The sequence below is a fragment of the Syngnathus scovelli genome, chromosome 2 (genome assembly GCF_024217435.2).
Source record: "Syngnathus scovelli strain Florida chromosome 2, RoL_Ssco_1.2, whole genome shotgun sequence".
In the NCBI taxonomy this organism is placed as follows: domain Eukaryota; kingdom Metazoa; phylum Chordata; class Actinopteri; order Syngnathiformes; family Syngnathidae; genus Syngnathus; species Syngnathus scovelli.
This window is the reverse complement of record NC_090848.1, coordinates 18,855,802-18,882,545: the sequence shown is the minus strand read 5'-3', so window position 1 is coordinate 18,882,545 and position 26,744 is coordinate 18,855,802. Positions and strand designations below refer to the sequence as shown.

General features: G+C 41.1%; 1 protein-coding gene across 1 annotated transcript; it reads right to left on the bottom strand.

Annotated features, from left to right (window-relative positions):
• Nucleotides 1–81: 81 nt before the first annotated feature.
• On the bottom strand, nt 82–23,381 carry prkar2aa (protein kinase, cAMP-dependent, regulatory, type II, alpha A). Its single transcript, XM_049753030.2, has 11 exons — nt 22,758–23,381; nt 21,684–21,967; nt 11,840–11,875; nt 6,760–6,896; nt 6,127–6,233; nt 4,722–4,863; nt 4,341–4,442; nt 3,709–3,783; nt 3,172–3,237; nt 2,485–2,623; nt 82–1,356 (listed from the first exon to the last, which is right to left on the bottom strand). Exons 2-11 carry the CDS (start codon nt 21,928–21,930, stop codon nt 1,232–1,234), a joined length of 1,176 nt encoding a protein of 391 aa, XP_049608987.1. The 5' UTR covers nt 21,931–21,967; nt 22,758–23,381; the 3' UTR covers nt 82–1,231.
• Between the last annotated feature and the right edge of the window lie 3,363 nt (nt 23,382–26,744).

Here is a 26,744-nt window from a genome sequence, read left to right as displayed (position 1 = left end):
CAACATGTGGATTCCAAAAACGATCTAAATCACAATAAAACAAATTGTCCTAGTAAAACAAATATTAACAAGGCAACCATCTTTACCAAAAGGTTTTCTTTATTCTTTTTTTTCTTTTGTTTTTTCCATCCAGGACAACTCATTTAGGATAATCGAAGAGAAATAAGCACAATTTTTATTAGCTTTTTCTGTGTTTTTACACAGATGGAGGGTGAATTATCAGTTGGTCAAAACAAAACAAAAACAAATATATGATAGCAATACATTAATAATTAATTCAATACAATGAAGTGTGGCGTCAACGAATAGAATAGCAAATTCCCAGAAATGGAGGATGTTGTTTTATCACTTCCTCCATGGTACTGTAATATTCACCAGCACTAACTGAACTCAACAACAGTCGAGGAAGAAATGGAGTGTCCTCACATTGTTCTGTACCCCGGCCTCTCAGGGAGGAAACACTTCTTTTTTATATACTTAAATAATATTTTATCAAAGATTCTGTTTTTATCTTCATAAAATGTTTCTAAAACTTTAGTCTTCATTAAACTTTTTTGCATTTTTTAACATCTTTTTTTAAGTTTGTCAGCTCAATTTAGTTTTTGCAAATGTGGTTTGTGTTCATTAAGTGTACCCCCTGTGCATGTTTCTGTGTGTGTGTGCGCGTGTGTGTGTGTGTGTGTGTGTGTCTCTCTCTCTCCTTTTTTTTTTGCTGAGGCAAATCAGAGCTGCTAAAACGCTCTTGTGATATCGATAACTGCCATTCAAAGCACGAGTGCTGCTGCGCTTTGGAAAACGTCATGAATGGAGTGCGAGTCTGTGTGTGTGTGTGTATTCGTTCTACATCTGACCTCTGCTTTACCTGCATACAGGTGAACTCAGCTAAGACATGCTGAAAGCGTGAAGCTGGCATGAAATAACAAGGTTATGGCCTACAGTTATCTGTATGTGTGTGCGTGTGTGCAGTTTCATTAAGGAGTGCATGTATAAGAGTTATATTAAGGGAATATGTGAGTGCTTGTGTCAGTGTATACGCAAAATAATTTTTATTTTATTCCTTTCCATGTGAACCAAATACATTTCTTCATGTTTGGACAAAATGGGTAAAGCTTTGGATGCATCTCGATCACCTGTGTGAATGTGTGTGTGTGTGTGTGTGTGTGTGTGTGTGTGTTTGTGTGTGTGCGTGCGTGCTTGTGTAATAGAAGGCACGGCGAGTGGAGTGGGAGGCTCAGTCTCTCAGGTCCATGCTCGAGCCGAACAGGGCCACCAGCTGCTCCTCGTAATGGGCGATGTTCCTCTTCATGATCTCTTTACAGGAGCCCAGGAGGCGCTCAAACGCTTGCACGTCTATTACTGCAAAACGGAGTGCATCATATATGTGAGTGTGGAGTCAACTCAGATGCTAAAATATCAAGTCTGGCCACACAATATCCATTTGACTGAGCTCTTTTTGCTATGACAATGAATTCAAAAACATTGGCATAAATGGATTTGGCAAAACTAAATGAAATCTAATCCTACTGAAATGGTACCTAGACTTGTCCATGATATAAAATAAATGTTCCCTACTAAATGAAATACATTTGAATGCTAGTAATCCATTACAGGCGCCAAAAACAACAATCATTTTGGAACATGTGTTAAATAAAGTCAATAAATAAAAATCACTGTATTGTAAAATAAATACAAAAACATATGAAAATATAAAACACTAGTGGTTTCATCACTAACTATTCCAACAGTCGCACATGTGCACGCATGCTTGTGCAATAATTCTGCATCGATGCGGGCCTTTAAGCTGTGCGGCCCTGTGAGTGACATGTGGAGGTTAATTTATTGTTGGTGTCTACCCAATGCAGGTAATGAGTCCCTTTATTTTGTAATTGTCTGTTTGATCGCTTCAATAATGGCTCAAAATGCATTGGCAACTTTTTTTGTCACTTCACTCTAGCGACAGCCTACCTGAAGCTTGTGAGTGACTTAAATTTTGATTAGTAGAAGAAATAAAAAAAAAAAAGGACCAAGTAATTGCTCTCAATGCAAAAAAAAAAAAAACGTGGCACAAAAAGGTGTGTACCACTGTACTAGTTATTTTATCATTTATTTCTAAGCCTGACTGACAACAACTGTGGTCGTATGGGTAGTGAACCACTTTAGAAGATAAATGAATGATAGACAATACCATGAAATGCAATAAATAACTGTGGTGGAGAGTAACAGTCCACAGCATAATTGAGACGTCAAGTCACTTCATGCTTGGTTGACAACCCCCGGATCAATTAGGTAAGCAATTAATCACAAATGCATATGAGCAGGAGTGGTTCAAATAAAACATTGTGCATTAATAATACAGGGATTTATACTGATCGCTTTAAAAGGCATGTATTGAGCCAACAACTCTTGGAGAAAAAGAAAAAAAATATTGCTTTAAAACAACAGATGCTGCCAAATATTTTTAAGATGGAGTGTATGAGATCTTACCCAAACATTTGACACTGCCCACTGCGTAGGCTGAAGCAGCGCGGGGCTTGTTAGTGACCAAGGCCAGCTCCCCGAAGTACTGACCCCTGCTACAGCGTGCTATCTCCACCTCCGCGTTGTCTGCATGGTCTGCCTTCGTCTGCTCGGCGTAGAAGGAAGAGGGTTAAAGGTTAGCAACCAGTGAGCGTATCATTGCCCGCCACCCCACCCCCCAAAGCAAGAGAGGCACTCAGCAGCTGAGCCGAGAGTCGTAATTTCCTCTGTTGCTTGGCAAAACCTTGTTAATGGGGAGCGTTGGTTGTCATTGTCAAACTGATTCTTACAGCAACTACCCGGAAGACTGCAATAGTCAGCTGATATGGCTTGTGTTTCAGACAATGTATTTTTTTCTCCCCAACTTTGCACACTATGAAAATAATAAACAAATGAATAACAAATGTATTGTAACAGACATTATGATTAAGTGTGAAAAGCGCACTTTGAAAACATCAGATTTTTTTGTAGATAAACTATAATTGCATCTATTCTTTGGTAAAAACACAATCAAATACGTCAAAATTTGAGCCATGTTGATGTGACCATGTTCCAAATGAAACAGTAGGAATCTAGTATTTCTGGGTGGGATACAATTTTCATACAATGTAAAAATCGATCAACTGAATACTGTGAAATGCAAACTCTGCTTACTTTACTCTTCATCATGATCTTGACTTCCCCAGATTCGACAATGTAGAAGCAGTCAGCACTGTCCCCCTGTCAACAACAAATGCAGTTAGGTTTCTGACATACTAATTGACAATATCTTGGTTTTTATTCCAATCCAAAACATTTGAGAAATTTCACTTGTCACTCACAGGTGAGATCAACATGTGGGCTAGGACTGAACAAGTAATCAAATTCAAATCTACATGGCAATGTAGTACAATGCAATTTCTCAGCTTCATTCACTACATGATCTCAGCTTAATTTGAGTCAGTTGGCAGTGTTTTTTTTTTTTTTAAGTATGTGTATTTTACTTATGGATATTATTTCTAATAGTGTCTTGATATGTTCAGCGCTTAAGTGCACTCTAGTCTGCATGTTTACAAGTAATTCTATCCGTGTACAATATCGTATACATACATATACATTTAAATTATTTTGCAAATCGTCCACATCATAGATGCAAGCCTTGACATAACATGATCATGCTCAGGCTGCACAAGTCAAATGTGAGGGGCTTACCTGTGTAATGATGCGCTCACCATCTGAGAACTGTTTTGCGCCTAATACATCCACAATCTTCATCCTCTCATTTGCCTGCAAGGATAAAACAAGGCGAATGATGAGGGAGGAAAAATGAGACAAATGCTGGCAACAGAATTTTTTGACTAATGCAAACTTGTCGATGTTTGCGCACCTTTTTAAACATTACTACACACGTACTTGAATATGGCAATAGCTCTGACACCACATCTAAACAAACACTTTTGACCAAAGCAGGGCAACTAGGAAGACAGGATAAATGATGCTTTTAGCCTTCTTTACCATTGCAGTTTGAAAGTGTCAATTGAAAAGATCAGAATAAGACGGAACGCCATCCGTTATTTACATTTCAACCTTTTAAGTTATTCAAAAATAGAAGTGGTAGCAGTACAGACATTGTTAACCTGACCACGAAGAGCCCGGCTAATTAATTTATCCTTCTGTTGCCCAGATTAGGCTGACGGCGCAGATGTGCTCCTTTGGCGCTTAACAACAAACACATTGTAGAGTTGGTTGAGCAAACAGGCTTGCCATTATGTTGGCGCCTATTGTTTCCAAACATTATGATAACAGATTTATTCATGGTCCACTCTCTCAAGCATTGAACTTACCTCCAGGGATTTCAGTAAGGGCACAGACTCAATAAAAGACTCGTACATCCTTCGCTTCTTGGCATTGTTCTTCACAATGAGTCTACGAAATGTGGCACGATCCTAAAGGGGGAGGAAAAAAATCATCAAAGTGCATTCCCAAAGTCTCTGACTTGTCTTTCTCTCTTTGGCCACTTGGGGGAACAGCAGAGTACCTCCTCCATTCACGCAGAATTTGATTCCATTCTTAAGCTTGGTGGCTCACAATCAATGTACTTAAAACATACAGTATGTGGACGACTAGACAACTACAAGGAATTATAGACATGGCAATCCAGACTGGTGTCGCAATATTATGCTAAGTAACATCAGTTTCAGTTTAGCATATTTAGATGCTCTTACCAGCCCCCATAGCGAGCCCTCTTGGGTGGCGATGATAGTAGCTGCACGTGGTGTGTTGTACATGAGTGCCAGCTCCCCAAAACTGCCCTTGTTGTCATACTGACCCACGCATGTTCCTGATACCACAATGTCAAATACACCTCTGGAGATTGAGAGATCAAACAGGGGAGAGAAACCTTGAATCAGTTCATGTGCAAGAAAAGAATGTGATTCCTCTAATTTAGATAAAAGTTTAGGTGAACAGTATCGAACCACAGACTAAATTTTGAACATGCACAAATTTCGGAGATTATCATCAATTGTTTGTTACGATATTTCATTAGCTACCAGTTCCTCAAATGACTTCTAAATGTTACTATGCCACAAATGTGGCTCAGGCCCAACATATCTGACCTTTTTATTCTACTTGAACAGAGCAGACCATTCAGGTATGTTGGGGATCACTTCTTGTTCCCAGGGTCAAATTGTTGGCTTGTATGCTGATTAATAACAACATTCCACAGCCAATCCTTTCTGACTGAGTCTTAGAGGACCCACGTAGAGAATGTATTGTGCTTAATTTCAGGCAGACCATGCACCAAATTCACATTAGTAGTCATTTTCCATTACACATGATAGTTTTTGTCGTTAAAAATGGACACCCATACAAATAAGTTTACACTAAGAGTGCACCGTTTCCAGTAGATCAGTTCAATGTCTCTTTGTGTACATTATCACTTCCTGAGGGTGGCACAATAGTCGAGTGGCTAGTGCTTTCCCACACTCCAAAGACATGTTTCTTAGTTTAAAATAAAGACTCTGAATGGTTGTTTGTACTATGTGCCTTGTGATTGTCTGGCAGTCAGTTTAGCGGGTGCCCTACCTCTCGCCCAGATTTAGCTGGAATAGGCTACAACTCACCTACCACAACCCTTGCTAGGATCAACAGAACAGAAATTGAATGGCGTCACTGGAGCACTCACTAGTCAGCAAATCAAGATTTAAACTCTGAATGCATCCTTAGAGGATATAACATTCATTACATTTTAACTGCTTTGATAATAGCCTGAGATAGTATGACTTGGCAGACATGCTGCTGGTAAAGGTCATCCTGACACACCTCGTGCAGAGAAAACACAGAAAACAATAGTTTATAGATTGTGTGTATGTAGATGGGAATATCACAGTCAGTGGACTCCCAATGTACTGCACAGATGAGTAATTAGAGGCCAGGGTGGCGGAAACATTAACCTTTAAAACTCTTGTAGTTCTAATGTAGCTAATTTGGCAAGTACACCATCTTTTTATTAGTTTTTCAGTGTGGTCCTTTGTGCTCTTCTGTGTTCTTACAGTTATAGGCTATATTAACCTAAGGCTAACTAACCATAAGGCTATATTAAGTGTGGCTATTTGTCTGTATCTTTACCGCTCTATGACATAAAAGTTGTCCCCATCGTCTCCCTGGTCAATCACATGCTCTTGGGGCTGGACCCGTAATTCAAACATTGCATCCAGCACTTCAGAGAACTGCTCCTGAAATGAAGATGAGAATGACAAGAAGAAACATTGTAGACACATACAAACAGATGACAAACCAAGAGAAACAGTGCAATTGAACAAGAAGCTAAAAAAAAAAGACCCCTGGAGGGGGCCAAGCTAAAACTAAGGAAGAGTGTAAAAGAAGAGAAAAAAGCCTTTTTGTTTACATTAAGTAAACATTTTCTGTGTTTCACAAGAATATGTAATCTCAAGACAGTCATGCCATCCCTGGGGTCCACAAGTTCAACACAATGTCACAGACATATATCATTTGTGAGTCCACTTTGGCTCACAAAGGGAAAAAACATTCTCATTCATTTCAAGCCAAAGCAGATGCAAATAAATCAAGGCACATTTAGAATTCAGGGAAAATCCCACACATGGGCAGATCGCAGGAGTTTTACTATGTACTATGCCATTAATAATAAAGGACACAAAGAGAGACACGGGGCAAAGGGGACTAGCCTTTTCTCACTAGTGTGCGTGCAGTGTATACCGAGTCATCCTTCCCATTATTTACCTGATCCAGTGTTTTGAAGAGCAAAATGTCCCGACAGGCCTCCTGCAGTCTGCAGCGTTGTACATCGGTTTTTGGATGAACCACTCTGGGTTCTGTGTCTTCATCATCCTCATCTGGATTGAATGCCTCCGCACACACTGGAGAAATTAGGGGTGGGGGGGGGGGGGGGTGTAATGGAGTTGCAATGAACACGAGCCACACATACAATACACAGACTTTCTCTTACCGGCATTGTAAATTAAAGTATTGGTCCAACTGCAGTAAACGTGACTCTTAACCATGACCCATGAAATTCTGTTTGTGTCTACTCAGAGCCTAGTTTTTGCCTTATGAAAGTGACAGACCGTTAATACTGCCATATTGAGAAATATTTCCCCTGACAATAATGTTATTACCGTAATTTTCGGACTATAAGTCGCGTTTTCTTTCATAGTTTGGGTGGGAGGGCGACTTGTACTCAGGAGCGACATGTGTTTTTTTTCCACAAATTTTTACTTGATCATTAACACATCACTTACAAGTATAGTTGACCACTTCACATGTTATTTTTAGTATAGTTGATCACTTCACATGCTTTTATATCTTTATCTTGAACATATTCATCCATCCATCCATCCATTTTCTGAACCGCTTAGTCCCCATGGGGGTCGCGGGCGTGCTGGAGCCTATCCCAGCCGTCATCGGGCAGTAGGCGGGGGACACCCTGAACCGGTTGCCGGCCAATCGCAGGGCACACAGAGACAAACAACCATTCGCACTCGCACTCACACCTAGGGACAATTTGGAGCGATCAATCGGCCTACCAAGCATGTTTTTGGGATGTGGGAGGAAACCGGAGTGCCCGGAGAAAACCCACGCGGGTTCGGGGAGAACATGCAAACTCCGCACAGGGAGGGCCGGAGGTGGAATCGAACCCGCACCCTCCTAACTGTGAGGCGGACGTGCTACCCAGTGCGCCACTGAGCCGCCTTCAACATATTCAAAATATAAAAAATAGAGGAAAAAATCAAATAAAGCAATTAACACTTTAAAGCGCCATATCCAAGTCCACTGTCTGCTGTATGCACACTTGCTCCATTTTTGCTCCTCTTATATTTATTATGTTATTTGTTTATTTATTATTTATTCATCACTCTTATTTATTCATTGTTTGTGCCTTCTTGTTTTTTTTTGTGTTGTTTACTTGTATGCATATTGTGTACTGTCTTGTCACCGTGGGATAGTGCGAACGTAATTTCAATCTCTTTGTGTGTCTTGGCATATGAAGAAATCGACAATAAAGCAGACTTTGACGAAACAACCAAAGTTCAAGTTCAAGTTCAAGTTCAAATAAACAAAACAAAAAACTACATCTGAAAAAAATATATATTTTCAGGAGAAACTGGATGAGGGCGCTCTAAATGGGAAGGGCTTGAGAAAAATGGCACCAAAAAGAAACTCATATTTTGCAGGTAACAAACTTCAAGTTGTAAAATATGCAGCTGAAAAAAGTAATCGAGCAGCAGAAAGAAAGTTTGGAGAACCGTGATGTACCAAAGCATTACTGTAATTGAATTTCAAGTGACATCAGTGGCACGGCGCGGCAGTTGTTTACATAAAGGACAAACATACCAGCATCATTAGCGGCTACGTTTCTAAGTGACACGGAGGACGCAGAGATTGAAGGAATTGAGGATTTGGAGTGACATAGAAGGTTTGAAAAAATATTATGGCTTTTACGGACGCCCGGTCCTACTCTACTTAGCTCTCGTTCACCTCTGTGGATCGAAGTCGGGGTCCGGCGCTCGGCCGGGTGGCTGTCCGCGGACGGTGCATGGGGCTCGGACATGGCTTTTACGCACGCGCGGTCCTATTGTATGGAGCTCTCTTCCACATCGGTGGCTGGAAGTCCACGCCGCCACACGCTTGGAAGTTTGTTTTGTTAAATAAAGAGCCGTTTACCAAACCCACGTCTTTCCTTGTACTTTGTTAACGCTACAATATAGTTATATAGTAGATCTGTGGAATAACGACGAGGCTGACGTCAGGACGCACGCGCGGCGTTGTTGACAAAGGACGAGGAATTTGATCGATGGATTCAATTATTTAAAGTGCACAGATGGTTTGATAATATTGCTTATATAATAGTTATTTGAAATATAATTTATATATCATTATAAGGGCCTGTGGAATACTTTGAAGTGCAAGCGCCGTCAGCCGCGCACACCCATTGTTGACAAAGGACGCTCGATGGATTTAATGAATTGGGAGTGACACCGATGGTTTTATAAACGTGTTATTCATGTAATAGTTCTCTTTAATAACTCTATATGTTACGTCAGGCCCATTCTCAGCTCTTCGTTTGTGTTTGTCACGTTGGCATACCTATCGTTTAGCCTGTTGTTGCCGTCGTATCGAACGATCGATGGATTTAATGAATTGGAGTGACACAGATGGTTTTATAAACATGTTATTTATGTAATAGTTGTCTTTAATAACTCTATATGTTACGTTAGGCCCGTTCTCAGCTCTTTGTTTGTGTTTATCACGTTAGCATACCTATCGTTTAGCCTGTTGTTGCTATCGTTTAGCCTGTTGTTGCTCGTTCATGACTGTTCTTGGTGTGGGATTTTGTCGAATGAATTGCCCCCCAAAATACGACTTATACTCCGGAGCGACTTATATATGTTTTTTTTTCACTTTTTGGGGCAAAAGTCAGCTTTATTGTCAATTTCTCCACATGCCAAAGACACACAAAGAAACCGAAATTTCGTTCCCCCCTATCCCACGGTGACAAGACATGGCTCACAACAGACAAACAAGTAAACAAGTATAACAAAAGCGTGCTGAATAAATAATGAATAAATAAATAAATAGGAGGAGCAGAAAAAAAAAGGAGCAAGTGCGCGTACAGCAGACATTCCCGAAAATAGCGCAACAGTGCCGCACGCTACGCAGAAGGGGGTAGCGAGTTCAGGGCCCTAACAGCCTGGAGAAAGAAGCTGTTGGCGAGTCTGGTGGTGCGGGAGCGCAGGCTCCTGTACCTCTTCCCAGAGGGCAGAAGGTCAAACAAAGAGTGAGCCGGGTGACTCACATCTCTGGCAATCGAGGTTGCCTTGCGGGCGACATGGGAGGTGTAAATGTCCTTCAGGGAGGGTAGCGAAGCACCAATAATCTTACCAGCCGTATTCACTATGCGCTGCAGGGCCTTCAAGTTCTGTTCAGTGCAGTTACCACCCCAGACAGCGATGCAACTGGTGAGGACGCTCTCAATGGTGCCAATTTATGGCTGGTGCGACTTGTACTCCGGAGCGACTTATAGTCCGAAAATTACGGCACTTTATCTTAATACAGTACATCGGTTTTGCTTCACAAGTAGCCTCAAATGAGCCATGTTATTTAATAAAGTGGTCTTGCAATTGCTGCAAAGCCACTAGACACCAATTCAAAACATGGCTATATCTTACGACTTTATGATGCCATTTTTAAAGGTAATGGTTGACATTTTACACAGAATGCGAAAGGTAGAAAACCTGTTTCAACAATTTCACAACAAGACAATTGCAAAAAGACCAGTTGACTAACTGTCCTAGTAATACTATAACTGTAAAGATTTTGGATTACGATAACCATGATGAATCTGATTTTGGATAGCTACAATTTTTTAAAGAATTTTAATTGTTGTAATACTAAGTTGGCTCAAACAGAAAGGCCTTTTTCTTTTACTTTTTACACAAACTCATTCTCACGTGGATGTTTCTGAAGCTTCACATTTATTTTCGCTTGCTACTGCCAAGGCTGTTTCATTAAGATCTCTTGCCATTAACACACCATTGTGAAAAAAACCTGCAATATCTGAAATACTAACAGCTAATGAGTAAAATTAATCCTGAAATCCTCCCCTCTAGTTTGTTTAAATTGCCTTTTTTTTGTTACATTAAGAATTTGTGACTGCTGTTCCACCAGTGGAGGTAGTACCAAAAATAAAAAAACAGTTTACTCAGTCGAATTAAAACCACATGGCCCACACAAGCCTTTATAAAGCTGAGGAATGGACAGCAGAGTCAAGAGCAATAGCAAGACAGTAATAAAGATAAACGTCAGCTGACACGCAGCAGACAGCCAAATCAAAGTGATGCTGTCCACTAAGGCTGACGACAAGTCAATTACTTACTCATCTGTGAAGTGCAATGAAATGTGAGAAAACTAGAGTACCATAGACCAAAGACAACTGACACAGAGAGTGGAAACAAAACACCAAACTCACCAAACTGGCACAAGAGATAAGACTGATGTAGAGACACACCTACACATTTAGGAATTACACTCTTGGCACATATTTCTAAGCATCTGCCCGCTACATATTAACATTGATAAAGGTTGGTTGTGCATTTGGACTAGACCTGACTGTTTTTTTCCCCCACTTCACTCTACTATTCACTTGTCTTTCTGTGAGTTACTGCAACATGCTACTCAACACCTTCGGAAAACAAAAATATGATAATATTCTTAAATGGTTATCTCAGTGACAGTAGAGCATACTTTTCATGTACTGGATGTCACTGAAGGCCTGGCAAAATGAAGGAAAGAAACTCAGTATTTGCTGATGGCGACTGGCCAAAGACTTCACGGGATTTTTTTTCAAAAAGTATTCAACCAGTTATGGAAAATGGTGGCTCTATGTAGTGTCTAAATACCACTGAGAATTTTGAAAGAAATTAATTCAATAAAAAGCTGTAAGCCTACATTTCATTCATCATCACGTCAAATATTTTGTGAAGCTGTTTAAAGCTGAAAATCCTGGAGGGAAAAAAAAAAAAAAAACTCTCACCAAATAGAGGAAACAGATAAGGCTGTGCAGACAGACAGCCTACCTACGCATAGAGACTCATTGTGACAAAATAGGGGCCAGTGACGGAAACCGTGAATATATCTGCTACTTGTGTTTGACGTGCATGGTCAACACAATTTGTGCACGCGCCGCAATAGGGCCCATTACGCAACCAAGTATGCAATATCATATAATAGCCCTTGAGGGTCATGACGTCAAAGGTACAATAAATCTCCCAGGCACGCTCTCACACTCATACAGGAATCTCACCTGACACTCTTCTGTTGAATCTGCTTGGTGGTGGGGCTGCAAACAGACAAGAAAGGGGAGGGGCAAATGAACATCAGTGAGTTTCAACAAACAAATATTGAGACATTTTTGGTTTTACTTAAGTAATCGGTTTCTTTTTTAATACATAATGCAATTCTGAGGCAAAAGTAGGATTTCAAAAAGCAATAAGTGCCTAAAGTCGGTCAGAATAATAACTGGCAACACAAAGACACAAACAATAACTTGAACACAAATAAAACAGACGTGTCCAAAAGGTCTTAATGGTGGTGACGTGCTCTGACAGCACCATCTAATTTCTCTCTAAAAAAATAAATAAAATAATAATTTTCAATAGCTTCAGGGTTTCATTAACATGAAATTCACACTCAATAGGAACCTCCCCATCCCAAAACCCTGTACAGTGGTATACAATATTGATTACATATTGACTGAAAACTATTGCACTCTATATTCAACGTTGACTGTGCCCAGAAAACTGCAGCACAGTGGCACTTGGAGGTGATGGGGAGCAGTTTTAGAGTTTGATACAAGAGATGTGGGTGTCAAGCGAGAGCCAACATTAGGTCTATTCTCCAATATTTAAGGAAATGCAGATTTCAAGCATGTGACCAGCGTACTGCACCCTTGACCGAGCAGCCTGAAGTGGATACTGCTGAATATGATTATACATCAGGAATTATTCAGAGGCCATTCAAACAAGTATGCAGGATGTGCACCTGTTTGTGTGAGGACATGTAAATGTGCATCTATTTCCTTTATGTTTTCACCTCATTACAATGCGTCTTTGCATTCGGGTGATTATCCTACATAGTTAGTAAACAAACACCCGCTTAATAATGCCAAGATTGTTGCGGGCCAGACGGGCAATGACATATATTAAGAGTGTGCCACACTACGGTATTACCATCGTGTCAGAGCCCATTAGATCTAGACAGTGAAGTTGAGAGACTCCAAGATAATCATAGACACACGCAACGTTCCTCACTCACCTGAGAAAGGACAAGACTATTCATTAGAATGTTCAAACAATTATTTAACATGTAAGAGGTGAACTAGATTCGTCTTCAGGAACAAGCACTAATTCAAATCACCTGACGACCACCACCATGTTCAGGCCTGTATTGTCTATTGTATCGCACAAATGCATTCCATGAAATATTTTTGCTCGCATGCATATGTGCTCAGTTGTGTGGGTGCATGTGTTCTCTCCACAGTCATGTGTTTGAATGGTGTTGATGGCAGTGTGGCAATGCTGGTGGCTGTATTAAATGTACGCCTGAAGTTGCCTTGGCAACCTAACACAAAGAGGATCTCATTGCCATAACAACCCTACCCCGTTCACTCTCCCCTTGTCCCTTCTTAGACGCATCCAACTTCCTTCTCCAATATCTAGCTTGTAACAAGTGGCAGCTCGTCTCTCCACGCCTCTCTTCCTCCTTCACTACCAACTCTCAAGCTCTCGTGATCGCTCCCCCTCCCGCAGTGTGCATGCACAATGTGCCATATCAAAACTGTTCGATGGAAACAAGAAGAGGGAGCAAAAAAAAAAAAAAAAAGGTGGCGGTGTGTTTACACAGATGGAGAAACAAACGACAGACCAGAAGGTTTAACTGAGTGAGACATCTAGAAATGTGACATATTATATGATAGTTAATAGCAGTAAGTTGCCACACAAGAACAACAAGAAAAGTTGGACTATAGCATGAAAATTTAGCAATAACTATAGATTCGGGGGGGGGGGGGGGGGGGGGGGGGAGATACGCAAGCAGGACGATAAAAACCTATTCCTAATAGAAAAAGAGGCATTGCAGTCAAAGAAACAAGATACTACATGGAAATAAAAATGTTTATTTTAAAGCAATACTCTAGCAATGGTGCCTGATACCGCCGGTCATAATAATCACTTAACTGATCAGTACATTACTATTTTTTGGTGGATTGCATGAAATTGAATTTGATAAATCCAGTCTTTAAACTGGGGCAAAATAGAGTACATAATGTACTGTACATTCAGTCAAGCTAGTTTGGCTATTAAATCAAGTATTTATCGTATATCGATTGCTACGTATTCTGAAGTGATAAACTGGTGGATGAGATAGTACTGTTTAAATCATCCAAACTGAAAAACTCAAAACACATTAGAGAGTCCTGTAAGCCTCTTTCGCACAGAAATCACGCAAAATTGAAGCATGAGAGAATAACTGGAGATGAGGCATTTATGAGCCTTTGCCTTACATATAAAACATTGAAGCAAGACATCGCAAGTGTAACACTAACATAATCGGATGAGCTCAGGAATGATATGCAGTGCTCTTCAATGACATTCCCCAGTAATTACGAGACAGCGACAACTAATTACAACACAACAGGGCATAGGAAATGTGAAGGACTAACTAAAGGTGTAATAGGCCAGGACAACTTTGCTTGGGCAGACCATCAACCCAAAAAAAAGGGTGGCTTGCGCAGTGAAGAAGGTGTACACCAAGGATGAATGAAAAATCAAGCTAAATAAATAAACAAACAAACAAACAAATAAATAAATACAATTTATCTGGAATGAAGTTCTGGTATATTGATTTTGGATGCAGGTAATCTTAATTTTAGCTCATGTTTGCAGTTTAATGTTGACGCAGTAGCATTGTATCTACTTCATGTGATGACTCGTGTTTCTGAATTACATGGATACAGAGCGTTCCATCAATCCTCTGCATTTAACTCATCCCAGGGGACCACCAGAGCAAAATGTCAAGCTTTGTATTACTTATTACTAGTGCAAAAAAATTGGACCTGCCTAATGGACAGAGTAAACAAATATTTCAGCAGGACTTAAGGATCATTGAGCAGGCAATGAGACAAATATTTGCAGTATAATTATATTTCTTTTGACCAGCTGTTTGAATAATACAAGACAGCCGTCTTGAGAAAGCAGTACAACAGACTTCACAAGCATTTTATAACAGTATTTATAAAACACAGTGAAAAGAACACAGATGTGGTTGAGGTGGCCTTAAGCAAAATAAGAAGCACAGTTGGAGTTATTGAGAAGCCTTTTTTCTCTTCATCTTAAATGATTTCAGGCTCTGCATCAGCTGTTCACGGGCAACATTAAAAAAAGATTTGCATAACACTAACATTCCACGCCATAAAACTTTGTTGCCATTGAGGGGTCTTTACAGCTCAGTTTTGGTTTTTTGCAACAAGATTACGAATGCTCAATAGCTGTTTAGCGTGACAAGATTAGTTTAAATGCATTTGTCAGCCACTGGGATTGAGTGGTCACCAGCTGGGAGGGGCTCCAGCCTCTTAGGGACCCTAAAGACTATGGGCTGTAACAAATAAGGGTGGGAGACGTTCCCTCTTGTTTATTATGTCTTTATCTCTTTCCCAACCACAGAGTATTTCTTGCGCTCTCTCCCACTCATTCTCTTCGGGTCACTTATCAGGCTCATCAACTTTCCCAGTGTTTCACTCCAACTTCCAGTTGCCACCAGACTATTACAAACACATTCAATCGATATGACTTTCGCCCTAAGCAACCACTAGCATTTTGGATTATTTATGATAAATTGGGCGGCACGGTGATCAAGTGGTTAGTTCATCCATCTCACAGTTCTGATGTCGGAAGTTACAATGTAGGATTGTTCATTCATTCATTTATTGATTCATCATCCAAACCGCTTAGCCTCACGAGGGTCATGGGCATGCTCAAGACTCTAAAATGTCCTTAGGTATAAATTCAAGTGCGAATGGTTGTTTATACTGTCCCTGTGAATAGTCCAGGGTGTATTCCGCCATGTCTGGTAGAGCACTAACACGAAATATCTAACTTGGTCTGAAATAAAACACTAACAATACTTGGCTTGGAGAACTGTGCTTTAGCCCGTCTCCATGTATGCATTATGTTCATTATGCGTTATGTATCTTTCTAAATATGGGTATTATTTCAAGTCTTGTAATCATCTCTAGTATGCAAGAGCAAGACTATCAATGATAACCGGTAGAAGGAACAATTGCACTGATACTCACGTCCAGGTCACAGGTTACACTCGGTCTTTGATTTGAAAGGCCCAATTGGGATCCCAACCTTCTAATAATTAACTTGCTATGTGTTGCTTTCACAGTGCTGCATGACAAACCAGACAGTCTTCCAAATCTCTAAAATAAAACTCCTCTCCACCCACCTTCATCAATGCACAACACCATTTTTAAAACACAGTTGCTATAAAAGGAGCTCAATAAACAGTCTCCTTGGTTGCACATTTTCAGTGAGAGAGTTTGAGAATGAAGACGATTTTAATACGATACCAGTGATTAAGTCCATTTCTTCAGCATTGTCAGTTTCTTGTCAGCACATATGGCATTGCTGCATCCATTGCAGCCTGGTCATCCTAGAAGAGGGACCCTCCCATCTGTGGTCTCTTCTTAAGGTTTCTCATTTCCTCTAGCTGGAGTTTTGAGTTTTCCTTGCCCTCTTGGGAGTTTAAGATCAGGGGATGTTTGAGAATATCTTCCATTTTTCACATGTCCTGAGTGTTGTTGTTAGTCACCTAAATGTTGAACAGAGGCTGTGATTTACCGAAGTCAAATTCCTTGTTTGGCACGCTCAAACATCGCGAATAAAAAACTCTTGAATCTTGAATTTTTGTCATATCCACAGGACAAACCGGAATGATTGTCAGATCCATCACAAGAGGGGTAAGGTCAAAGTCAAAGCAATCGATGTGCAAAATGTGTCAAATTTTTAATCAATGACCGTGGCATTACATAGACCAGCAGCACTACTTGTACCGTAATTTCCGGACTATAAGCCGCGACTTTTTTCCCAAATTTTGAACCCTGCGGCTTATAGTCAGGTGCGGCTTATATAAGCTTTTTTTCGTGATTTTTGTGATGACTTGATCACTTCTATACACTCGTAAAAAGGCTGTGAACCACTGTTGTGCGGTATCTTGAAGAAAAAAACAACAACAAAAATATTATTTTGAAACGCTACTATGGCTCCTGCTTATTCTGGCTGTGTTGCTTGTGACTATTATGAGCTTTAGTAGGAATGCACGCTAGGTGACCTGCGTCAAAGGGCTCTAAACCCTTTCTCTTACTCTAGCATGTGACTCAGAGTTTACGCAAAGCAGTGGCGCTGTTTGGACCATCTGCATTGTATTAAAACCCAATCAATCAGCATTTAAATTCAATTCTTCTGACATTTTGCTCACCAAAAACAAGTTGTAATGAATGTGTACTTTTAATGCTATTTATTCAGAAGGTTACTTTGAACCCCGAGGCTTAAATGGCGGCGCGGCGTATTTATGGATTTTTACGGCTTTCTGTGTACTGTCTTTCTTTGTAAAAAACTCATGTGCATGTGCGGCTTATAGTCCGGTGCGGCTTATGTAAGAAAAAAACTAAAATATCCCTGAATTTTAGCTGGTGCGGCTTATAGTCCGGTGCGGCTTATAGTCCGGAAATTACGGTACTACTGTACAGAAAGAAAAAAATCATTCCATTGTTTTTGTTCCTGTCAGCACTAAGACTATTGACTGGCATAACCATCATTTAACTGACGACTCTGGGGACTCTACTGAATTGATTGTTTAATTATTTGCATTTTAAGGCAAATTGCCATCTTCTCAGATGTCCTTGTCATCTGAACATGCGACAGCAACTGTGGGAAGTACATTCCCATGAACTAACCTTCACTACGGCATTGGCTGCATTAGGCGGCTCAACACAACAATAGCAACAAAACTGCAGTTCGGAACATGATCATTCTTCATGATGAATATTCTGTGTAATGTGTGCCAGTGTGACACAAGATTTGACCATCAGATGTAACATGCAACAGAATAGGCTGCAGGAAAAAAAATACATTTGTGAACAGTCAGTGGGAAGAAATCGGAACAAGGGCTCATCAAACCACTAGGGTGAAACATAAACAAGGCCAAGCTGGTCTCCAATTACATGACCATTTACAGTCAAAAAGAAGTCCAATCCTCCTCAATCTCAAGCATATGTTTACAGCGGAGTCATTAAATTCAATAGCCTTGCAGTTGTCTGCATACCTTCTATTCCATTGAAAAAGAAAAAGAAAAAAACCTACCTAAACTTTCCTCATATTTCAACAATGACATCACATTAAGTCAAGGCCTAGCAAATAAGACCGACAACATTTGAAAAGGAAAGGACTGTGAACTAGCCATGACCTCTGGCTATCCAAATATAAATGAAACAAGGCTACCTACCGCCTATCACAGTCATGGACGGAAGAGACTGGCTCCGAGCTGCTCAAGGCCAGCAGTTTCTATGGCAACTGTGGCTGTATCAGCTATGGGGACTGCACCAAACACATTCGTCAGGACTCAAATTAACTTCAAATAAGAGGTGGATAATTTAGACTGTCGGTTAGAGAGTAGTCAAGTGTTCTTTCGTTTTCATTTGATCTTGATGAAAATTATTTAGCGGTGGACGAGAGCATATGTGCCCTAACTTCCCCCTTCCAATCAGGCTGCATGTGTACTTACTAACATTCGCCTATAGGTCAGGGCTGACTTGGTTATCCATAAATTAAAAACTAAGTATCAAGCACAACAGGAAATAATTATCAGTCTTTTATAAAATGTCTCTTGTCTTTCCTCATACACGTTTCATTTTGCTCTTAGAGCCACAAAGCAACTTTCAAATCCAACCTGTACATGCATCTCTTTGCATCAAAAGAAAATGACCTTGTGTTCTCCAAAGGAACCATTAATCAATCATAGTAACAAAAGCTGAGCTTCACCCTAAATCACTGGGCTGGTCTTGGAAAGCTCTGCGCTCCGAGCATTGCCCCACAATGAAATCAATCAAATAAAGCTCTCTTAATCAGAGAATGAAATGCGCAGCCATGTTTTGCTGTGGAAGTGCTCATTGTGGAAAATCTTATTTGAGCAGAGCAACTTTCACCTTTGACAAACAGATTCAATAACTTAATTAACTAATTCATTTAGTTATTGGTTAATTATTCATTTAAATGAATAGTTTCTCATTCTGTATCTTCTGCCCATTCATGTTCAGCCTTTTTTTTTTTATTGAAGTCACTTCCACCTATGTTAATTCTCTCCACCGAGCATGGTAAAGGCGGTTCTGCTAAAGCCTATAATAACCTTCTCCCTGAAAGCCATCTTGTCTAATTAGATTGCTCTGAGACATCCAGGTCAACACATGCTGAGTAAAGGGGACTGGGCTAGAGAGCAAACAAGTGTTACATTTATTCGTAAAACGACGAGTCAGAACACACTTGTTTAACTGATATTTTTCTTTTTGGGACCTATTTTCTAAGAAAAAAGCAAAGTGGTGAAAGAATGTTGATTGTATATTGATGCCTTCTGTGTTTTCTTCTTTGGGATTTAAAAAAAAAAATCTATACATTTCTGGCGCCAGGCGGTATTCTTGTTCAAATTCTTTACTTTTTAGGAGACCTCAAAAACAGATTGTAGGTCCATTAACACTGCGTCGTCAAGAGAGCAAGCCATTTTCAACTCATTAAATTGCAAAATTAAGCCCCACGTGTAAATTGCAATGGAAAGCATCATTTTTATATATATATATATATATATATATATATATATATATATATATATATATATATATATATATATATATATATCGCCTTCTCAACAGCTGTCAGCCTGCCACTATAACAAAGCACTTTACTAAACTTATAACATGTAATAACAACAGAGCACTTTACATAAAACAGTGGCAATAATGCAACATAATCATCCGTTTTTATGTTTGGTTTTTTGAAGTGGTTATGAAAGAGATTCAAAGCCTCCTTTCACCAGTGGATCAGAGGCGTTGTGATCACAGCGTGCATGACGTCACACACGTCTGCTCATTTGAAAAATAAACAATCAGCTGTAAAGTCCACTGACCAGTAGTATAGATTTATGACAAAAATGTTTATGTTTCCAAATTATGAGGTATAGCTCATTTGAAAAGTAAAATATCAGCTGTAGAGTCCACTGACCAGTAGTATAAATCTATGAAAAAAAAATATTACCAAATTATGACAAAGAGGTTTTGACCCAATGCCAGCAATATGTAAATGACATCATATTACTATTACAAAGTCACCTGAACATATTAAAAAAAAAAAAGAAACTATCTCAGATTAGTAAAAGTCATTTCACAAAGTTTACTTCAGTCTAGTGCATCACCAACTGAGCATGTGTTACTTTTTATCTGCAGGCCATGCATAAGGGTGGTCAGGCTAGAGCACATGATGCATATAGCCATACAGGCCTGTGTTGTCACCCCATGTGATATGTCCCCGGGGGCCGTGTTGCAAGCCTGGCTGCAACTTTCTCTTGCCATGGATGTCGTGTGCAATTTGCAGTGATCAGACAAGAAAGCACAACACGTTAAAGCTGTGTCCTTTACTGATACGTTGGACTGTGGAAAGTCTGAATGTGGAAATTGTCTTAATCAAAATGTACTTTGTACTAGCAATGACATTGCATGTTCTGTTTGGGATTTGAATGGGGAAATCGTTCCGGCTCAGTTGGCTGTCACATGGGCCGGCTGAGCTACAAGTTTGTCAAACGCGCACACACATGCAGACACAAAGGGGGGGTTAGGGTTAGGGGGGGGAATAAAAGAGTGCAAAGATAAAGAAGCAAAGACTGAAACTAAGAAACACAGAAAGAGACAGTTGTAAAGAAACGGTAATCGCACTTTTACCCTGAGCCAATTGACAAAGCCAATCATTACTTTCATGTACTGTGGGGGGAGGCATAATTTCCTTTCTATTTTATAGGGAAATTGAACAACTACTTACGTAATTAATTGGCTAATATAATTTTAATAAGATGAAATAATAAAAGTACCAACAACCAAATAAAGTCATAATTATCAATTAACCTATTACTATACCCCGTCCCTGGGGATAATGAATTTGGTTACCTGGCAACTTAAAGACAAACTTTGAAATTCCACCCCTGGTAAGCACCAAAATATGTTGTCTAGTCTACCTTTGGCAGCTTCACAGTCCATTAGAGATGAGGCCATTGAGAAAATGCAATGAAGGAGCCTCATTCACGAAACAACACACAGCTCCGCAGCTTAACAGATGTAGGCCACGTTGCTCTGTGCAGCATATGCAGAGCAGAGCAGTGGAGCAGCTTGCATCTCGTCTCAACAACCCTCAGGAGACAACTCCAGATGCCAGTATTGAAAGGCCATATAAATGTGCAAAAAGCCAAATACTGTGTAAGACCTTTTCTAGCCAAATATTTGTCATATAAACACCATCGCAAAACTTCCATTGCGCAAGAGCTTCTATCTGTGGTATGCGCATGCTGCCGTGGCGAGATGTGAAGGCACTGGCTGGTATCTTCGATTGCCACTCACTAAACGGTATGGCTCAGTTGTACGCTATAGTTGTTGTCTTCCAACCCAAAGATCGAGGGTTCAATCCCTGGCCGTTGTGACCATGTCAAAGTGCCTTGGAGCAAGGCAGAGAACCCCTAAAATGAAGGTTTGTTTTCATTTCTCTAATCTATCAATTAAGTGTCAGCATAATGAGTCATGTCGCTTGCATCATTTTACATAGGATGCCCTTCCTCACACACACCCCTCCCTGCATTTATCTGCTGGGCTTGGGAGCCTCCATTGGCTGGCTGTGTGTTGTGGCTGCAGAAACGCAGACAACAACCAATGCTTTTTGTAATGAAGCGATGAGAGTCTGCTTCCTGACTACAGTCAAAGGGCCCATTATTGCTATTTACGTTAGGGTTCTATCTCAAAACACAGCGTTTTTAGTGTAAATGACACTCGTAGTACTTACGTTCAAAGTCTGAATCGTCATCTTCGTCATCGTCGCCGTTGGACTCCGTTTGCATCGGCTCTCCATCGAACATCACCCCCTTTCCCATCTTGCCCCCTTCATTAGCCCCATCTTGACTCCTGGTGTCCCGCAAGCGGGTGAAGTACTGGACGGCAAATTCCAACAGGTCCGACGGTCGTTGCCGAAGCACTTCCACTGTATAGCCCTCCAGCAGTTCCTTCAAACCCACGGGTATCTCAATACTCATGGTTGTCTGTGGCTCAGTCGCAGGGCTTGATCTCTGTCTGTGGTAGGAGAGATGATAGTCAGGAAAGGTCGTCGTTAATGAGGGTCATCAATTTGATCATGAAAATGAGTGTCATTTGGTTGGACTTTTTGCTGCAGGTCTGGAAAGCAGAATTCCTCCCATGCCACAAGTGTAGCTTTTTGCATGCTCTGTAGTTTTAAATTTAACAGACAGCTGGAATTCCACTGTCAAGCTAACCGCAGGATCATCAACTCAAAGTTGATCATTCAAGGTAGTAAGTGCAATGCAGTGTTGCGGTATGACACCGACACTGAATGGCTGCCTTATCTCGAGTTGAGCCCGGGAACACGGAGTTCCCACAGCTGCATTGGACAGATATGAGACTAAGGTTTGCCATTGCCGAAGGGGAGTGGAGGGGCCATCAGATAAACAGGGTCAGTCGTTAGGTTTTGCAAATATTGCCCGAGCGTGCACGCGCGCACACGCACTGACAACACACACAGAGCTGTCAACTTGCTGGCGAGCTAAGAGGCTAATCCTCGTGAGTTGCAGGAAGGCGAACGGCGCCTTTCATATAAAAAGGCACAGAGTAGAGTTCATCTAAACTTCCAAACGCTACCAGACAAATAGGCGGCTGTGCGACGGCACTTGTCACGCCATTCATCAACGTGTTAGCTAGAATGAGGCTAGCAAGGAGCAAAGCCACCCTTCGAGGGTTTAGTGTAAAACGGACGGTGAAGTTCAAGCCAACACGAAGTGGTCGGCCTGTTCAACACGCTTGTTACGATAAGGTGCCGGGCAAAGCTAGTGCCATGCAGTCTACTTACATGCGAATTCAATCACACCGGCTAATCTAGCCAGTCCCCTCCTTCGCCGTGCAGTATTCCCCGTTCGCTCTTGTTTTCCGCCGCTTCTCGAAGCCGGTGAGGGGAGTGAGAACAGCGAACGTATCCCTCTTCAGAAGACACGTCTCTCCCCACGTAGCGCCAACAATGTCGTTGGCGTCACCTTGCTAACGTTACCAGGGCTTAATGGTTTTAGCTTTGCTAGCAGACCCGTCGGAGGCGTAACAAGAACGATGCCGGCTGAGTTGAAGGGTAGGGGGGTGGGGAAGTACCGCTTCACCGCTGCAGCTTCGCACGACGACCACGCACTCCTTAGAGGGTGGGACTTGCTGGAGAGAATTGTGGGGAGCTGGTTCACCAACAAGCTATTCGGCTGATTAGCTAACAGCCTGTTAGCCACTACTGCACTGTACGTCAACTGACACAGGGAGTTCAGTGATCAAAAACAGTCCGCAACGCCAAAACAACGCAAGACAAAACCGATCGGTTTGCAATATTAAATGAAACGGGCGACGCGTGCATGGAATAAACACGATCGAACGCCCCCCACCGACCGGCTACTCCACAAGCTGTCATGCACGAATGAATCTCCTCCACCTCCTCCAAGACGCGTGGTGGGCGTGGTCAGGGAGAAGAGGTGACATTGATTGACACGAAGTTGAAACAATCAAATTATCATAAGTACTTTATTGGCTGAAAAGAAGAGGCGGGATACAAGTGGTGCCGCACCCACAGAGATGACAGGTCAAATTTGATCGAAATCTCCTGGGGAGGAATGCCCCCAGGTCTGTTTCAATGTTTCACAAACTTTGAGGCAAAGCACAAGTTTTGCATTAGAAACATTTGATCGAAATCTCCTGTGGAGGAATGTGTACAGGTCAAAACTTTGAGCCAAAGCACATATTTCGCATTGGAAAATTCTCACAGTACCCACTAAACAAAATGTGTGTGTGTTTGTGTGTGTGTGCGCGCGTGCGTATGTGCACGTTCGCAAATAAAGCTTGATTTATTTTCATTTTTAATGATAAATGGGTTTTCACCTGTATGGCGTTTACTACCTTTAACCTTCTCATTCACACACTAACCAATTAAATAAATGTCCCGTGTTACACCTAACAATATCTCATGGCACACTAAAATGCTGAGGTGCTTGGGAATGACTTCTGTATACTGTTGAAATAACACATGCCGGTAATGGAACAGTCAGTTAGTTGCTGGCATAAAGAGATGAACAAAGATACATAAAATAAACATAATTGTCAGACCAATTAGGTGAAAATTACTTGCAGGACACCTGATGTTTTGCATCTCCCACGAGTCACGACACACTAATGTGCTGCTGCAGCGTGCTTGGGAATGGCTGGATTTGACTCCAGCCCATGTATTCTTTCTTTGCCAAAACACCATCTCAGTCAAGAGCAGCATCTCTTCTCTTCCATTCCCATTCCTGAGCACTCAGTGAGGAAAAGCTGTTGCTATGGCCACAGCAGGCCTCAGAGTAATTCTCCGAGCTAGATTGTTGTTTTCAAGAGACACCAACTACCTCCAGGATCCTTATACTGGGTTGGGAGTCTTTAAAGAAAATCAGGACTGTCTTTAAATACCGCAGTTACAAACACAGTTAAAAATTGTCTTTATGATATGTTCTGGCCGCTCCCAGGTGAATGTTCCTGCTTTAGTCATATTCCACAAAGGCAATATTGATCAAAATGCCGTGTTTAGAAAAGTGCAATGCCTAAAGAAAATTGGCTTGACAGTTTCCTGCAAATTAGGTAAACAGCATGTTGTCTCCACGATTGCGTTTCTTTTTCCCGGATACCGATGCATCGTGCCACATTCCAAAAATACGTCTTTTAGATTAATTAAAGACTAAATCTGGGGTTTCCAAACCTGGAGGGCCACTGTAGTTTTTGTTTTCATATCTCCCAGCTGAAAAACACCCAATTCAAATGATGAGGATTTTTATCAAGCTTCTTCAGAGCTTGCTGATGAGCATATTATTTGAATCAAGTGTGTTGCAGCAGCGAGACAGCATCCCTCCAGGACCTCCCTACTTTAAGTTGTCCATACGTTTGAATGAGTGTGAATTGTTGTTTACATGTCCACTGCGAAGTAGGTGTGTACCTCGCCTTCTGGCCAAAATAAGCTGGGGTAGGTTCCGAGTAACCCACCACCCTAATGAGGATAAGAAGAATAACCAGAGACAGATGGCAAGGAAAATCTTGTAAATTATTCACCAGATTGAGTTACCTGCCCTAATGGAGCAATACTGCCACCAAGTGGAACATTTTACTGTCCACATTTAGCTTTAGAACAAATTGAATGCTGACGATGCTTTGTTGATGGACACCGATTAGGCCGTGTACTAGGCATTGTTAGTAATGAAGGTGATCAGGTTTTCATCAGAGTAAAGCTGCGTTAAGCCGCACCACAGGCCCCTTTACTGCTACTAGTGGAAGATAAAAGAAAGGCGCTTTGGAATTCTTTGAAATGCTGATCATCAGCATAGCTCAAAGTGAGAGGGTTTAAGTGGGGCAGAGTTAACTGGACATGTTGGTAGAGCAGAAGATGGATTTCACCAGAAAACGGGTAAGGCAATAGGAGTGGGGGGGGGGGGGGATTCTTGAGCGTGCCAAGAGTGTCAACATGGCTCTCGTAAACGCAGAAGACATATGAGCACTCTAACATGCTCAAAAGAAGAATAAGTGTGTGTGTGGGGGTTAAAACAACAGTTCAAAAGTCTAAAAAAATCCAAAGTAATACCATGCAAATAAGTATTGACAAATCACATACTGTTATGTGCGGTGTTAAATACCACCAGGAGTTGTTTAGGAGATGAAGAACAGGATTCACGTAGAAAACGCTGCCATAGCCTTCTCCTGAAAGTGCATCAGTGGTCAAGCAGTGGGCCCACGACATCTATATCGCACAGATGAAATTAAATGGTGCATCTTTTTTCCCCACAGACAGGTTCTGAGTTATGGATTATCATTTGACTCGAGCCCAACTTGTTCTGCCATTCTGATAGGAGGGAATGAGATGGTGAATTGAAGTAGACTTTTTCTGTTTTTTTTTCAAGAGTTTTCAAGGGGTTTCTTCTAGCTGCGAGAGAAGTGACTAACCAGCTTTTTACAGATGCCCACAGCTTGCTCAATATGTACATCATGCATTCTTTACAGTTTATGAACATGACAATAAACTGATACTCAAATTATAACTTGAATCTCACGCTGAAATACGTGTCAATGTCAAACGTCAATGAATTAACAAGTAAATGCTTTTAGAAGTTAGAATGCGACAAACACATTTCACTTTAGAAAACAGATGATTTCAGAAAATATTGGGCAAAATAGGCAAGGAGGCAGAAAATAGCATTATCTTACCAACTGTAGGACAAAGTAGGTGGCCAGATTACTGCATTCTGCTCTACTCATCCTGTGCAATGGCTTCCACCTTGTTTGCCGCATTTATGTTGTTGCACGTCATCCAGGGCCCAAGCAGCCATTGCTTCTTTGATTCCCTGCGCAACCAGGTAAAAGGTGATAGCATCCATTTTTCATTTCTGCCGTTTGGAACCTTCATCATGTGGCTGAAATCAAATTTCAGAACTGTTTTTTCGTGCAACATTCAGATTTGGCTTTTCACTCGATGTAATGAGCTGTGTGGCGCAGATTTAGAAGGTTATACAAATGAGCTGTGGTACCTCTCAGTGCGGCCACATGGAGACAGCAGCGTCCACACATAACACGTGTTTGCTAAATATCATCATTCTTGAGGGCTAATTAATTCCAGATAATTGAGGTTGCATTTATTTTTGGCGCTAAGTCATCATTGTCTGTGATTTTATCATGTGTTGCTCTTTTTTTCTAGCGTGTCACCAGTGTTGGCCTGCCCTGGTACTGCTTCTGCAAATTTAGTAGGGACGATTCTGATTGGTGGAGTGATGCGCGCAGTGGATGCTGGGTATCT

What these genes read in the sequence shown, in the direction of transcription:
- prkar2aa (XM_049753030.2), bottom strand. Translation starts at nt 21,930, where the DNA reads ATGAGTATTGAGATACCCGTGGGTTTGAAGGAACTGCTGGAGGGCTAT. An exon ending in ATTCAACAGAAGAGTGTCAG is followed by an intron (nt 6,897 to 11,839) that starts GTGAGATTCCTG and finishes TAATTTCTCCAG; the next exon opens with TGTGTGCGGAGGCATTCAAT. An exon ending in AACTTTTATGTCATAGAGCG is followed by an intron (nt 4,864 to 6,126) that starts GTAAAGATACAG and finishes CTCAATCTCCAG; the next exon opens with AGGTGTATTTGACATTGTGG.